Here is a 16,600-nt window from a genome sequence, read left to right on the forward strand (position 1 = left end):
CAACGTTACTCTAACCATAAAAACGTTCCAGCAACATTAAGCAAACTGGACATTTTAACATTCTTGGAACGTTACACATAACGTTATGAGAACGTTCTTACAACCGAAATTTGTTTGCTGGGATACCAGCTCGGAGTGGGTTGGGTGGCACAGGACTGGCTGGGTTACAGTAGCATTCGTTTTAAAGACGAAATGCAGCCATACATAGCTCTGGTTACATAAATCGTGATCTCCAGAAACTTTTATAAGGCTCTGTTTTCAGGATGAGCCTGTGTTGAGATTATAATGAAGCACTTCAAGAATTTTCATTTTGGTGCATCTATATAAAACACTAGAATATGTTTCAGCTTTTAATTTCTTACATTTCAATATCTGATCTTGTTGTTTGCAGTTTCAAAATGCAACACTGTATTAAGCTAAGGTACACTGAGATCAGATGAATCATTTGTGACTAATCCCAAGTTAACTTGTAGCAATCCTGCGATTAGTCACTCACTCTCCTTCGGCTTATATGTAATGCGAAATGAATCGGAAAGTACTCTGGCATGCATTTTACCATTGAACTCCCTTCAAAATTTTACTGAAAGAATAATGATTTTGACTACAACTGTACATATAAAAAATCTTTATTTAGTCACAATGTATGTTGATCCTAATCTGCAGGATCCTCCAGTGAGATGATAAACAGCCGAGGCTATTTTCCACCACACTTGCTGCATTGTTGTGTTCACTCGATCCCGACCAGGGTAAAGCTGCATCTGCTGCGTTCCCAAGATGCTCTGCTCCTGAAACTGTATCTGCTGATCATCTGGAACCTTCAACTTTTTTCCATCCGATGCCTGTTCTATGGGTGAGCCAGCAAAGACCCCATCACATCTGTCTCCAATATGGACTAGACACACTCCTAGACTGCAGGAGATGTGTGCTTTAGACACTCTGTTCTACGTCATATGATAGTGGAAGGCGATTGTTCTGAATAAATAAATGAATAAATAAATAACACAATAAATGAATAAATAAATAACACAATAAATGAATAAATAAAAAACACAATAAATGAATGAATAAATAACACAATAAATGAATAAATAAATAACACAATAAATGAATGAATAAAAAACACAATAAATGAATAAATAAATAACACAATAAATGAATAAATAAATAACACAATAAATGAATGAATAAATAACACAATAAATGAATAAATAAATAACACAATAAATGAATAAATAAATAACACAATAAATGAATGAATAAAAAACACAATAAATGAATAAATAAATAACACAATAAATGAATGAATAAAAAACACAATAAATGAATAAATAAATAACACAATAAATGAATAAATAAATAACACAATAAATGAATAAATAAATAACACAATAAATGAATGAATAAAAAACACAATAAATGAATAAATAAATAACACAATAAATGAATGAATAAAAAAACACAATAAATGAATAAATAAATAACACAATAAATGAATAAATAAATAACACAATAAATGAATGAATAAAAAACACAATAAATGAATAAATAAATAACACAATAAATGAATAAATAAAAAACACAATAAATGAATAAATAAATAACACAATAAATGAATAAATAAATAACACAATAAATGAATGAATAAATAACACAATAAATGAATAAATAAATAACACAATAAATGAATGAATAAAAAACACAATAAATGAATGAATAAAGAACACAATAAATGAATGAATAAAGAACACAATAGCATACTTTAAGTGATGATTCCACTTACCCTCCACTGAGATACCTCCACGTGTTCTTAACCTCTTTGCCTTTTTTTTCGTCCGTAGACACAAACATTTTTTGATCAATGCTGGAAACCTGTAGCCATTTAACTTCCACAGTATTTTTTTCTCCTACTATGAAAGTCAACAGGTTTTCAGATGTCTTCAGAATACCTTCATCAGCGTTCGACACGTTAAAGAAACTAATACTTAAAGGTTTGGAACCATTTGAGATTAAATCATTTTTGGATGAACTACTTCGACATAGCAAAGTTTCTTTTCATTGAGTAACTTACAAAATTATCAACAAAAAGAAATGTAGTAAATGAAGTTATACTTACCCATCTCGAAGTTGAAATGTCAGAATGTCATATTGTCACAGATGTGGTGTGATGCAACGTTTACATTAACATATCACACACTAAAATGCCATTTGAATGAACGAAATGTGCAGAACGATGGAGAGGGAGGCTAGAAGGGATACAGCTGTAGATACTCACATCAATATAGCATCGTTTTTGCAACACAGCACAACAATAATGAATATTTTTACACTACAGTGAGGGTTGGGTTTAGGGTGTTAACAAAATACAATTGAATGTGTAATTTAATACATAATATGAATAACTCAGTTTGTACATTACTGGGAGGATTGTGTTTAGTTTCAGGGTGGGGGTAGATGTTAATACAATACAATGAATGTTTAATTTCTATAAATAATTCTGGTTAACTTCCTGTGGCAGATGTATCCATTATAGCAACAAGCGGGCAGGGGTTTGCGAGGACTGGGGTTGAGAAATACTGCTCGATAGTAATACTTGGTGAGGAGATTAAAATTAAATGAAAATAAATTGAAATTTATTACTTGATCTATTGTAGGTCTCATGGCCAGTCGTGTCCTAAAAAAACATTTTTTAATGTTTCCTATGGCTGATTTATACTTTCGCCTGGCGCCCCGTCGTGAACCTCCACTTAGTGCGCTCGCAACTCGCGAAACGGACATGACTTTTATATGTGTTATATGTGTTCCATTGAGATATTTTTTTAAAACAACAGGGGCGGTCAAAAGAAACCTACCGTAAAATCAGACGGAGAAACCATTGTTGCCAACTTAGCGACTTTGTCACTAAATTTAGCAACTTTTCAGACCCCCTTAGCGACAAATTTTCAAAAAAGCCACTAGTGACAAATCTAGAGACTTTTTTGTGCTTTACTGGAGATTAGGGTTGGTCGATGTCGACCAATTTGGCATCTAACGATGTCTAATGTGAAACATCGTGATGGAAGATGGCATCGTCGTCATAGGCGGAGGTGAATGAATTATTTATGAATAATTAATTCATTCATAACGAATTATTTGTAGCCTAATGTTTCAACTACCTGATCCGCATGGTCTTTGTTTTACCCATAAACAAATCATAAATGAACAATGATAAGTTACACACAAATTACCACCTGTCAATCACTTTTTCCGCAGGACTCTGGCATGAATAAGCAGAGTGATCTGTTCGTTATAAAGCCGTCGACAAGCTTGGTTGGTAAAAAAGGTGCACAACCAACAGCTACCAACCAACATTATCTGAGGTCTTCACTAAAATTACTAAGTACAAGTGTGAAAGCGAAAGATTGAAGCAGTTTACTGACTATGTGGCACGTTACCTAATAGATTCAAAAGACCGAAGAGTCGTTAGATAGAGACAAGATTAATTAAATACCCCGTTTAACAACTATAGTGAGACGCGATCTAGCGGTACATCCTTGATAAACTGTCCAACGTGTTCTGCTCTCTGGAGCTCAGACAAGCGCATGACAGTGTGTGTGGCTATGTGTGTGGTCACGTGATGTGCGTTTTCAGCGGACGGAGGGCTGTTCAGAAATTCTAAGTACAACAGTGTGGATGTGGATCATTTAGTTCTAAAATGCCATTTTAAAATTAATATGTATCAATGTAATCGTGGCCTAAGTGTGTATTTTTCACGAGCGGGTTTGCGACGGGGACGGGGCGGAGGATCGGCGATGCCGGCTCAGCATCGTGTTGTCTATTTATTTTATATCTAATTATAGCACATTTGGTTTCTCTGGTTAACCCTATGATCACGCATGGACGGGTCATACAGATGTCTGTACAGGCGTAACAAAATCTCTTCAAGGTGATTCATATTCAACTCAAATGAATCGCAGCACTACGCAAACTGTTCGCTCGGGTCTCAAAAAATTGTATGCGCTCCACCAGCCGAAAGCAAGTCGCGTGCACCCAAAGCCAACCTCCACAAATACCACTGTGACGTCACATTCGTTGAGCATACTCAAGCGAACTAACAAGTATAAATCAGCCTTTAGTAAGTCAAGTTACTCCAAATTCAGCTGTATCTACAGGGTTTGCATTTTGAAATGTGATTCTTCCGAGACCCCATGAATTAGGCTTATGTATCCCAAAAAGAGGAGATGCACTCTCATATTCAACTCTATTATGTCTCTAGACTGCTTTCATTTCCTTCTCTAAGTCATCCAGTAACTTCCTAGACAATGAATCCAAAATGTGGAACTGTTCCCCTACCTGCACCTTGGGTGTCTTCATACCTTCAAACCTGCTGAAGCCATTGGTGCTGCAAGATCTGCTCCAACGTTGCTCTTCCGCCGTCATCTTTTTTATGGCACTGAGTTATCAGATCTTGAAACTCTGTGAAAGATTTCAAAAAGAAAAGTCGATTAGGCTCTTTATAACCTATACATGTTGTTACAAGAGCTGTTATGTGTGTGTTTACTGGTGTTATTAGCCCCTTTCACACATACAGACCTTTCCGGAAAATTACCGGCAATTTTCCGGAAAGGTTGTATTTGTGAACAGGCCCTTTTTGAAAATACCGGTAAATTCGTTCTGGCTATTTTCCGAAAAGAGAAGTTGTAACATTACCGGTAATTTGCCGGAATGCTGCGCTGTGTGAATGCAGAAGGAAGATTGCCGGAAAGAGCGCGTGCACGTCTAGAACGTGCTGACGTGAAACACCTGCTTTAGCCAATCAGAACTGTCAGACGCATTCACGTGCGCGCGGTTTATGAGAATAAAAGCCTTTGAATATTTTTCCACACACGTTTAGCTGCTAGATGTTAGTCAGATAATGTTTCTATGTTCCTTCTTAATTGTGTAAATAATCATCGATAAAATGTTTATGATAATCCGTTGTTTGTTTACCTTTAAGCTTTGAGCGCCCATAGCGCCAGCACACACATATCATGAACATCTCGACATGCAAAAGTGTTCCTCTATATGTTTTCATTGGAGTTGTACTCAATACTGATCCATCCGAAGAGTTTGTGATGTAGTCAAATGTTTACAAACACAAGCGCAGCCGTTTACAGCTCATTTCTGGTTAATGATGTCAGAATTTACCGGCATTTTGCGATGGATGTGTGAATGCTCTTTTCCGGAAAAATTCCGTAACGTCCTCGCCTGTGTGAACAGCGTTTTTTTGAATATACCGGTAAAGTCGGTCCGGAAATTTTCCAGATATTTACCGGTATCACTGTGTGAAAGGGGCTAATGTCATTGTGTGCTGTTGTCTCACCTTTGGAATATCCTGGAATCAACTGATCATCTTTTCTGGTCAGAAATGACATAAAATGCTGGCCTCCGCTCACCATTTCTATAAGCAGATTTCGCAAGCTGCAAATGGCTTCTTTCATGGCCCATTCATGATCTGAAATTAAAGCAAGACAGTGTTTTTAAGCTTGCATGCATATCAGCCCACTGTTGGGGACCAATCCAACCCCAACTATGACATTTTATAATGCATAATAGACACACTCAACTCACTTATAGAGGTAGGGTTCATAATAAGCTCACTACAGCCAAAGTCAATCAATTTGAGCTGCAGCGTGTCCGTGTTGATCAGGATGTTGTCTGATTTGATGTCTTTGTGGAAGATGCTCTGGTCAGCGCAGTGTTTGGCTGCGAGCACCACTTGGCGAAATAAGCCACGAGCCACAGTTTCTCCTAGTGATCCTCCTTTGCCACTGATGAACATTTCCAAGGTCTCACATGGATCTGGATATTCCATGATGAGGATGTACTTCTCTGGCTCCTCATACCAATCGATCATTTGTACGATGTGGGGGCTTTGGGATTTGCGCAGCAGCAGATTCACTGCCACTTCCGCAACCAAAGGTTTGGCACATCCAGGCTGGAAAATGTCATTTGAGAAAAGGTTAGCTTCGATGTTTCATGTTCAAATGTGCTTTAAATATGACCCTGGAGCAAAAAAACTGTCTTATGCTGCACAGATATTGACCTTATTCTGCAATTCGGAAGTGTGTTTGCTTTTGCCATTGTTTTAGAGCTTCCTAAACGGTTGCCTATGAGAGAAATGACCAGGAATGATAAACAGTCAAACTACTTGGCAAGGCAAACGTTATGCATAGAGCACAATTTTACACAACCGTAGTTGATCCAAAGTGCTTTACAATAAAATAAACTAGACAATAAAACAAAAATGGTATTAAAAATACAAAGAAATATGTTTAAAAGTAATACTACAATACAAATAATAAAAAATAACATGCATGCGTCACTCAAAGGCAAAAATAAGTCTTTAAGTTAGATTTAAAAGCATCTAATGAAGGAGAGATTCTGATGTTTAGAGGGAGACTGTTCCAGAGCCTTGGGTCCGCAACACAGAACGCTCTATCACCTTTTGATTTGCAGCGAGACCGAGGGACAGACAAAAGACACTGGTCATGGGATCTTAACGGTCTACAAGCTGCATATGGCCTAATAAGCTCGCTGACATAGGCTGGGGCAGAATTGTGCAAAGCTTTATAAGTGAAAAGAAGAATTTTAAAATCAACTCTGTATTTTATAGGTAGCCAGTGCAATGAGGCGAGGACAGGGCTCTACAAACAAGTGTTTTTTTGACTATACATAAGAATGTAAGAAGAAAATAGTTTGCAACATTAACGCGCTGCATTTAACATCTAAACAATGTAAATGAGAATCGAGTCAAAAAGAATTTAAAGTCTGCACCCGCTCGTAAATAAAGAATAAGGTCAAAATTAAACTAAAAACTAATATCATAATAGCTAATATGTGTAATATTCTAAGACATAAACATATCTGTAAATATATCAAAATTTAATTTCTGATTAGTAATATGCTTTGCTAAGATCAGAATTGATCAACAGGCTGCATTAACATCTAAACATCAACGGAAGTGAATGAAACTGGAAGTCTTAAGCCAAAAAGATTTCAATGGCAGCGCCTGCTCGTACATGAAGAATAAGGTCAAAATTATTGATTTCTTTTATGTCAAAAATCTAATATTATAATATATGTCAAATTCTAAGACATTTTGTGAACTTTCTACGGTAAATATATCAAAACCTAATTTCTGATTAGTAATATCCTTTGCTAAGATCATAATTTGGACACCATTTAAAGGCATTTTTCTCAGTATTGTGATTTTTTTTTTAACCCTCAGATTCCAGATTGTCAAACAGTTGTATCTCTGCCAAATATTGCTCTATTCTAAAAAACCACACATCAATGGAAAGTGTATTTATGCAGCTTTTCAGATCATGTATAAATGACACTTGTGGCTGGTCTTGTGGTCCAGGGTCACAAATGTAAATGTCTGTATTGAGATAGGTCTTGTCAACTCACCACATTGATAAACTTGTCCCATGTGTTCTTTTTAAGAAATTTGACAGCAACCTGCAGGGAGAAAAACAGTTTTAAAAGTGGTTCTGCAATTATTTATATGTTACATTTCACACAAAAAGAACAGATGAAAAGACTAGAAAAAACTAAGAGAAACAAATGGAAGTAAGGATAGTTTACCTTCTGGCCATCAAATCTGCGTCTCGCCAACTTCACAGTGCCATAGGCTCCACTTCCCAGAATCTTTCCCACATCATAAAAGGAGTAAAATGATCCTGATGAAACAAGAAAAAACACATTAGTTGCTACTTTCAATGATAATCTTGTATAATAATATAATGTACATCATGTTGAAAACTGAACAAGGAATTAAACAAGAAGCATAAATATCAATTACGTCATTTAATAAATGTTACGTAAAGAAACTACTGTATGGCTAGGAGATCTAATTTCACAATAAAAGTCCCCTCATATCCTGATAATGATAAATATCACGATATATTACCTTTTCTAGAAATTCAACAAATTAATAGTTTATATATATTGTTTATATATATCGTCCACATGGAAAGCATTATGTATTTTGTACAATTTAAGATATATACTCAGAAATTTCTAATTCATATGTGATCATATTTTTCACTTTATTTCAATCTTTATTTTGAGCAAATTTTCGATTAAAAAAATAGAAATATTAAATAAATGTTTATAAATTATAAAACCCCTTTCAAAAACGAATGATTACAGGTATATTACATAGTTTTCTTTTAAATATCGCTGAATAAAAAGCAAAATTTAACATTGTACGTTCAAGATTTTATGTTTCTGTCTGCATCCTCGTATTGTTGTGCACTAAATTATGAAAAAGTTTTAAGCAAGGTATTTTGTGACACCATATTTATAACTATATATCAATACCATCATCATTATCTTGCACACCCCTACTATACTGGAAGTTGTCAAAGTAGACCAATAATTAGAAATCACTCACCTTTACCCGGCCAAGAATAAATTGGACCAGGCGTCAGCTTACAACTGGATGGACCCGATGCAGATGATGGCTCCAGATCAGGCTTCACTTCGTGACTGGATGATCCTAATTCAGATACTGCCTCCAAAACAAGATCGGATAGGCCTGGATCTAGAGGTGAACTGAATGAATCAGCACAAATATCAACTGGACCCTGGTAGACCACAGGCTCAGAGCTGGCTGGACATGGGTCTGTCTTTGGCTCAGGGCTTGCTGGACATGGGTCTGTCTTTGACTCAGGGCTGGCTGGACATGGCTCTGTCTTTGGCTCAGGGCTGGCTGGACATGGCTCTGTCTTTGGCTCAGGGCTGGCTGGACATGGCTCTGTCTTTGGCTCAGGGCTGGCTGGACATGGCTCTGTCTTTGGCTCAGGGCTGGCTGGACATGGCTCTGTCTTTGGCTCAGGGCTGGCTGGACATGGGTCTGTCTTTGGCTCAGGGCTGGCTGGACATGGCTCTGTCTTTGGCTCAGGGCTGGCTGGACATGGCTCTGTCTTTGGCTCAGGGCTGGCTGGACATGGCTCTGTCTTTGGCTCAGGGCTGGCTGGACATGTGTCTGTCTTTGGCTCAGGGCTGGCTGGACATGGCTCTGTCTTTGGCTCAGGGCTGGCTGGACATGTGTCTGTCTTTGGCTCAGGGCTGGCTGGACATGGATCTGTCTTTGGCTCAGGGCTGGCTGGACATGGGTCTGTCTTTGGCTCTGGGCCGGCTGGACATGGGTCTGTTTTTGGCTCAGGGCTGGCTGGATAAGGTTTAAGTGTCACCTCAAAACCAGATGGAGCTGGTTCAGTTAACGCCCAAAAGTTTCCACTTAAACGTGGACGGAGATCTTCCTTCTTTTTCTTCCTCCTTTTTCTTTGTGTTTCTGTCAAAACAAATTGAAATTACCACTAGAATATACTGAGACTAGACATAATAAAGAAACCTAAACACTGAGTAAATACATAAAGGTGAAACAACTGGCAGGATAAAACACTGAAGTTTAACTGTCTCTGTAATATTCATTCTTTGCTAAATATCTGTATGAGATAATGCTTTAGCTCTGAATTTAAAAAACAATTTATGCCACATTTGAGCAGAATAAAAGGCAAATCTAAAAATAATTCACACATGAATGTTCCTTTTCTTTTTTTGTGACCTTGATATTATTTGCTATAGACCCCTTCATTCAACTTTTCACTATTTATATTTATATATTACATTAATGAAATGTAGTAATACTAAAAAAACTACACACAGGAAATTAATTGCAATATGAAGAACATTAATAATACAGACTAGCCAGATATAAAACAGCAGATTAGGGGAAAAGTCAAGTAATACAACTAGACAGTACATAATAATATTGACAGTAGACTCACCGACTGCTGGCAGGAGATCTTCCAAATACTGTGGAGACACTGGGACGCCAACTGGATCTAGGCCCACTTTGTTGCCCCGTCGCCAGAGGAGGACACGATCCTTAAAAGACTTCCATGTCCGGTTGAAGAATGCACAGATGGACTTTCCCGTCTCTATTTTTGTTTGCGTTTCGAAAGAAAGAAACATAAATCATTGATCAAATACAGAGAACAAACTTCATGAAGAAGGAATGTAAGCTGGTGAAGTTGTCTAACTAATGCAAGATCCATCGTTAAAGAGAAAGTTCATCCAAATAAAGAAAAGTTTGTCATCATTTTCGCACCCTTTACTTGTTCCATGTTTGATTTTCTTTCTCCTGATGAACACAAAAGAAGATATTTTGTAAAAGCTGTGAAACCTGTACTCATTGACTTCCATAGTATTTGTTTTTCCCATTATGTTTGTCAATGGTTACAGGTTTTCATCTTTCTTCAAAATATCCTCTTTCAGTGTTCAACAGAAGAAAAAACACATGTTTGGAACAAATTGGTACATTTTGGAGTGAACTATCTTTTTAAACCCTATGCTGCATGTATAAAACTCTAAACAGAGTAATAAATACGGAAAGTGCAATTAATACACTGACAGTGGTATAATAATGATGAAAACTTACCATTATTTGGCCCACAGCCAGATGGACCTGATACAGGTGTGATCTCAGATGCAGATGGAGCCGAGATGGATGGAATCTCAGAATCAGGTGTCAGACTTGACACAGGTTTTACCCATGTAAGACAATCTGGTTCTGGCATCGTTGTTAACTCGGATAACAGACTGGATAGATCTTGGTCCTCTAAATCGATCTCGAGTAGACTTGGAACAAGTGATGGCTCCAGATCACTGTCAGATGTCAACTCAACTGTTGATGGACCTGATATTGATGGTGGCTCAGGATTGGCACTAATTGGCAGCTCAATACCTGATGGGCACGGATCGATTGATAATGCCCATTGGAGGCCAGATAATTCTGGCTGGGGTTCATTGGGATCGCTGCATGGAAATGGGATCAACATGTTCTCTCCAGGCCAACAGAGGGTGCAACGCTTGAGCCCCTTCCCTATTCGCCGAAAGAATGCACGGATCCCTTTCTTCCACCTTTTTGCTTGTTTATCTACAAAAAAGAAGAAGCAAAGAAAATAAAAATTAAAAAAATTATTAAATAAGCATATAAACCATTTTCAGGAACGTAAACATTAACAATGGTCCTAACATATTTCCTGTTTTACTTTTTTCATTTTCAAAGCTTCCGAGACTCCAAAAAGGTCCACATATTGATAAATAATGTTATGAGAGCTGTTTTAATGTTGAGGTATGATTGAATTCCCTGTTTTTTACAGTTATGAAACAGTTTGACAACAAGAAGGAATTGTTCATGGGCCAATGACATCCCCATATTGAAATGGTCTATAGGGCTGCTGGATATTGGAAAAATCGGACATTGCAATTTGTCTGCAATATATTTGTGATATGAATACAATTTCACCATATGACTTGAATAGCTCTATTTAGAAAGAATTGATTCATTAAGATCGATTCGGGATGATTTTGTTGGGGAGGGAATTGTGCAGAAAGTATAATAAATGACAAGAGTGATTAATACAGAGCAATAAACCATACTTTTTGGTTTTCTGGGTAGTCAAGCAGTATTTAGGGACAAACATTTAATAATTAAATTAAAATGACACTGCAGATTCTACATTGTTCAATTAGATAGAATTAATCATTAAATATAAAATTCTAATTGCACAAATCAGTGTGCCTTTAAATACATTAAACTCTCTTGAAATATTCACAGTCATAACAGAGCTATTTAATATTTTTCTTATTGTTACTAAAAAGTATAGAGAAATTACAGGTACTCTCTCATTAGTGCTGTATATATATTTGTATATAAACAATTTAAATTATATATTAACATTATTTTCTAATACAATTCAACTTTTATCTGATGTGATAAAAACTAAATAAATAAACAGTCAAACATTTAGCCAATCAGTAGCTACAAACTCCATCTCTAATGTCAAAGAACAGCTAACATTAATCTGATAGATGGTTTTGTGTCTCTCATATCTCAATTGATTCTGTCTATTTACCAGTTGGGCTGTTCTCCATAGCTGCTGCTGTAGGAGAAGCCTCCAATCCTGTTGAGCGGGTGGTCTTTCCTGCAGCTGCCCGTGCAGAGTCACTCACCCTCGGCTGAGCTTCTGCGGACATCGGGCTGCTGGTTTGTAACGAAAAGCGTTTAAACATGCTGTTATTTGTAATATATAAAGGTGCTTTGAAACCACCTTTATCTAACATACACACTAACTGCTCTCAAACTATGTTTATAGTTATCGACTGTACGTCAAGAAAGATTTCTAGTCGCTTCTCAAGTGATTTTCTTCGCTACTGCTTGGATCTTCACTGAACTGAGCTGTGCGCGCGAACACATTCTATTCTATGACGTGACAGCCAATCGAATGTGGGCGGGGCTGCGCTGTAAATACCTGATCAGTGTTATATTCAGCGTCCCATTAAATGTTTTCAGAGCGGCTCAGTTCACAGGAAAACAATATTAACCATATGAACAGAGCTTGTAAACCAGAGGTATTCCCCTATTCAAACCTCTGACATATAATTGCAAAATTTTTAATACAACTCATATTTTAAAGATTGTGTTTAAAGCATTCAGATTTTACATCAGCGCTTGTTTGCCTCCCTTTTTTAGCATTATATGTATTTATAATAATTATGTCCAAAGTACAACTTTACTGGGATTTTATTTTTAAGTCAACCAAAATAAATCAATTAATAAATCATCTATAAAAAACAATATTTTACCTTTGATTCAATGTATTTTCTTTAGGCGAAAATAAATGTTTAAATTGATATTAAAATACATGTCAAAGGCATTTAAAAAAAAAAAAAGTTTTCTACTTTGTACTAAAGTAAAAAATAATTATATTTACCATCACCGGCCACTTTATTAGGTACACCTGTCCAACTGCACTTTAACGCAAATTTCTAATCGGCCAATCACATGGCAACAACTAAATGCATTTAGGCATGTAGACATGGTCAATGCGATCTGCTGCAGTTTACACGAGCAACAGAATGGGGATGGGGAAGAAAGGTGACTTAAGTGACTTTGAATGTGGCATGGTTGTTGGTGCCAGAGAGGCTGGTCTGAATATTTCAGAAACTGCTGATCTACTGGGATTTTCACGCACAACCATCTCTAGGGTTTACAGAGAATGGTCTAAAAAAGAAAAAAATTCCAGTGAGTGGCAGTTCTGTGGGCGCAAATGCAATGGCCAGACTGGTTCCAAAGACAATAGTAACTTAAATAACCACTCGTTACAACCGAGGTATGCAGAAGAACATGAACGCACAACATGTTTAACCTTGAGGCAGATGGGCTACAGCAGCAGAAGACCACACTGGGTGCCAATCCTGTCAGCTAAGAACAGGAAACTGAGGGTACAATTCACACAGGTTTACCAAAACTGGACAATAGAAGATTAGAAAAACGTTGCCTGGTCTGATGAGTCTTTATTTCTGCTGCGACATTTGGATGGCAGGGTCAGAATTTGGTGTCAACACCATTTAATAGAGCATCTTTGGGTGTGTTGAAATGGGAGATTCACATTCATGAATGTGTAGTCAACAAATCTGCAGCAACTGCGTGATGCTATCATGTCAATATGGACCAAAATCTCTGAGGAATATTTCTAGTATCTTGTTGAAACTATACCATAAGGGAATAAGGCAGTTTTGAAAGCAAAAGTGGTCCAACGGGGTCCAAGTAAGGTGTACCTAATAAAGTGGCCGGTGAGTGTATATGTGAATATTTAGGTAAGGATCAGTTTACAACATGCAAAAATCATTCCCAACCATGTCATGAAGCACAAAGTGAAGTTTAAGTTGTTACTTTATTTATTTTAAAAAACAAAAACATTTTGTCTTCTATAAAACTAAAGAAATGTTGATCAGCTGTGTTAATATTAGGATCTTAGCATACATATATTATAAGTTTACATTTGTTTTATGGCCTAAAATTGGGTTTTTTGTGTACAGGTTTTAATAAATACTACAATTATAACGAAACTGAACATTTGGCACCACCATGCAACGATGCCAAGACGAAGGCTTTCAGTGAGGTTTTCCTTCCCATCCTGTACAGCATAGTGTTCATCATTGGCATCATTGGGAATGGTCTGGTCGTGTGGGTCTTCATAAGATGTCGTCAAAAATCCAACATGACAGACGTGTGCCTCCTCAACCTAGCCCTATCTGACCTACTCTTCCTTGTGTCACTTCCATTTTGGGCTCACAATGCCATGAATCAGCGGACTTTTGGCAAGTTTATGTGTCACACCATCACAGGTCTCTTCATGATTGGTCTCTACGCCAGCATCTTCTTCATGGTTCTCTTGACGCTTGATCGCTATGCCATTATCATTCATCCCAACTGTATGTTCTTCAGAAACCGCTCTGCAAAATTGGGTTTGGCCTTGTTGGTATGGATGCTCAGCCTGTTGGCGTCCTTACCTAACATCATTTTTGCCAACGAGAAATTTGATTTAAACCACATAAAATCCTGCCAACCTGATTTTCCTGACAATACATCCTGGATGTCCTTCACTTACATTAACATGAACCTTCTGAGCTTGATTTTCCCTCTGATTATCCTGATCTTTTGTTATTCCCGGATTATCTCTACTCTGTTCAGAATGAAATCAGAAAAAAAGCCCAAACTGGTCAAACTGATCCTGGCTGTGGTAACGGTTTATTTTCTCTTCTTTACCCCATACAACATTGTCATATTTCTTCTGTTCCTGCAGAGAATGGAGTACTTCTTTTCTTGCGAGTGGCATATTGATTTGAGTCTTGCCATGCAGTGGGTGGAAACCATCGCCTTGAGTCACTGTTGCCTCAACCCAATCATCTATGCATTTGCCAGTCAGCAGTTCAGAGGAGCAGTCAAAGATCAGTTTCCATTGTGTTTCAGGCGATACGCAACTGTCTCTCAACAGGCATCTGAAAGAAGAAGCTCAATCTTCTAAAGATCTTCTGAATATTTGACCACAAAAATTACATAAAGCAAAAATGTTCCTTTAGAGATTTTTATTTTCCAGATTAAATGACCTTACCTTTTTACCAACACCAAGTTCCCCATAGTAATGAATCTATATCGAGTTCACTTTTAAAGTTGTCAATTTAGTTAAGAATAAGCTTGTAGAAAAAAATACACAACTTGATATTTAGCATGTATAATACTCCTACAATAGATTTGATACAAATATGCAAATTATAAAAATAACTTGTCATAAGAAGTTCATGTAGTTTGGTTTTAAACCAACTGTTCAGAGTCAAATATTATAATTGTTTTTTTTTTCAGTTTTGGCTTTTTGAAGTCTTTCATCAAGTATTACATTTTATTCAATATTTCAACATCACTATTAGTGTTTAACTCTCAGGCTCAAATTAAGTTTTAGAAACAGGGAAAATCTGATATTTGGGGAAAATTATCATATGGGGTAGTACAATAGAATCCTGACTTTATTTTTAGAGAGACCTTCACATGCAAGGCGTTCTGGGATGTTGCAGATTTGCAACATTGGCCCAGTGTGGTAATTAGACACTGACGACTGAATATAATATGAACAATAACTTTTTATATACAACTTTTCAAACAATGTAACACATTGCTTTTCTGTGGCAGAACAACAACAAAAACAATATGGGATCCAAATCCAATATCTCAAATCCTCATTGAGTAGGTCATGTTTCCAAGCAGGCCCGGCCCTAAGCAATTTGGCACCCTAGGCAAGATTTCAGGTGGGGCCCCTGTCACATCGCAGTAAATTCCACTGTATAGTCATAAGAAACTAAATAGCTTTTTGATCGACTACTACAAGCTGGGAAAACGTCAGATAAATATGCCAATGCAATTAACATTAATGCTGAAAAGATTTAATATTTACGCATTTGCTTGAGGAAGGAATGATGGGGGTAGATACATTACTACTATTTTCCATAACATCTATGCCCTTCCATAACATTAGCTGACGTCAAAACTAACAGATAGCACTATAGCTGTTTATTGATTAGCAATCTGTCCAACGTTGGATGTAAAAAATATGGGACAACAAATAGCTTCAAATGATAGAATACATAGCAAACATTAGAAAATATTGACAATAAAATAAAAGGTTTAGCTTATTAAAATCGATGGCCTATACAGAAATTAAATAAAGCTATAAAATCTAATTCACTTTTAATTGTATTTGCATATTGATTAAAGTTCCTATAGTTATTTAGTGAAGAGCAGCTAGTGAATCTCTTATTGTGATTTGTTTGATAACATGGGTGTTAATGTAAGAATGCACAGATCCATAATGAAGCATTCGACTACTTTAGTAACTGTTTGTGCTCATTTAAGAGAAAATTAGTTGTGTTTAAAATAAAACACGCAGGACGGAGCCAAAAAAGAAAAAAAAAGCACTTTTCCGACGGTCCCTTACCAAGGCCTCCGCTCGGCGTGAGCTCTTCCGGCTGAACGCATATTGGCGAGGGCTTAAATGGAGCAGTGGTCGTAATGTTGAGCGAAAAAAAAAGAAAAAGACAGCTGTGAAACATAACCAGCTTTTCCTTTTTGTAGGAAACACACTTTAGATCTTTTTAGGGTAAGAGGTATTTGAGAGTAGTTGCCGTCTATCACTGAACGTGTCAGGAAAACCGAAAACAAAACCAACTTAAC

General features: G+C 36.9%; 2 protein-coding genes across 5 annotated transcripts; one reads left to right on the forward strand and one right to left on the reverse strand.

Annotated features, from left to right (window-relative positions):
* Positions 1–608: 608 nt before the first annotated feature.
* pimr209 (Pim proto-oncogene, serine/threonine kinase, related 209) lies at positions 609–12,268 on the reverse strand. Of its 4 annotated transcripts, none has more exons than XR_012391977.1 (11): positions 11,949–12,268; positions 10,469–10,966; positions 9,816–9,968; positions 8,417–9,319; positions 7,606–7,700; positions 7,429–7,479; positions 5,587–5,953; positions 5,339–5,470; positions 4,330–4,452; positions 1,759–1,907; positions 609–972 (listed from the first exon to the last, which is right to left on the reverse strand). XR_012391977.1 is itself a non-coding variant. In XM_073925812.1 (10 exons), the coding sequence occupies exons 1-9, from the start codon at positions 12,154–12,156 to the stop codon at positions 4,355–4,357; spliced, it is 2,505 nt and encodes an 834-aa protein (XP_073781913.1). In that variant the 5' UTR covers positions 12,157–12,268; the 3' UTR covers positions 609–972; positions 4,353–4,354. The 4 variants fall into 4 exon arrangements, 2 of the variants coding, with proteins under 2 accessions (XP_073781913.1, XP_073781912.1); XR_012391976.1 differs by having other exon boundaries at positions 1,759–1,975; XM_073925812.1 differs by lacking the exon at positions 1,759–1,907 and having other exon boundaries at positions 4,353–4,452.
* Positions 12,269–12,951: 683 nt separating this feature from the next.
* ccr11.1 (chemokine (C-C motif) receptor 11.1) lies at positions 12,952–15,066 on the forward strand. The gene is given in 2 exon segments (XM_073926782.1): positions 12,952–12,970; positions 13,915–15,066. Coding segments are annotated over 2 exon segments (1,044 nt in total). The 3' UTR covers positions 14,940–15,066.
* The last annotated feature ends 1,534 nt before the right edge of the window (positions 15,067–16,600 follow it).

The sequence above is a fragment of the Danio rerio genome, chromosome 16, assembly GCF_049306965.1.
Source record: "Danio rerio strain Tuebingen ecotype United States chromosome 16, GRCz12tu, whole genome shotgun sequence".
NCBI classification, from domain to species: domain Eukaryota; kingdom Metazoa; phylum Chordata; class Actinopteri; order Cypriniformes; family Danionidae; genus Danio; species Danio rerio.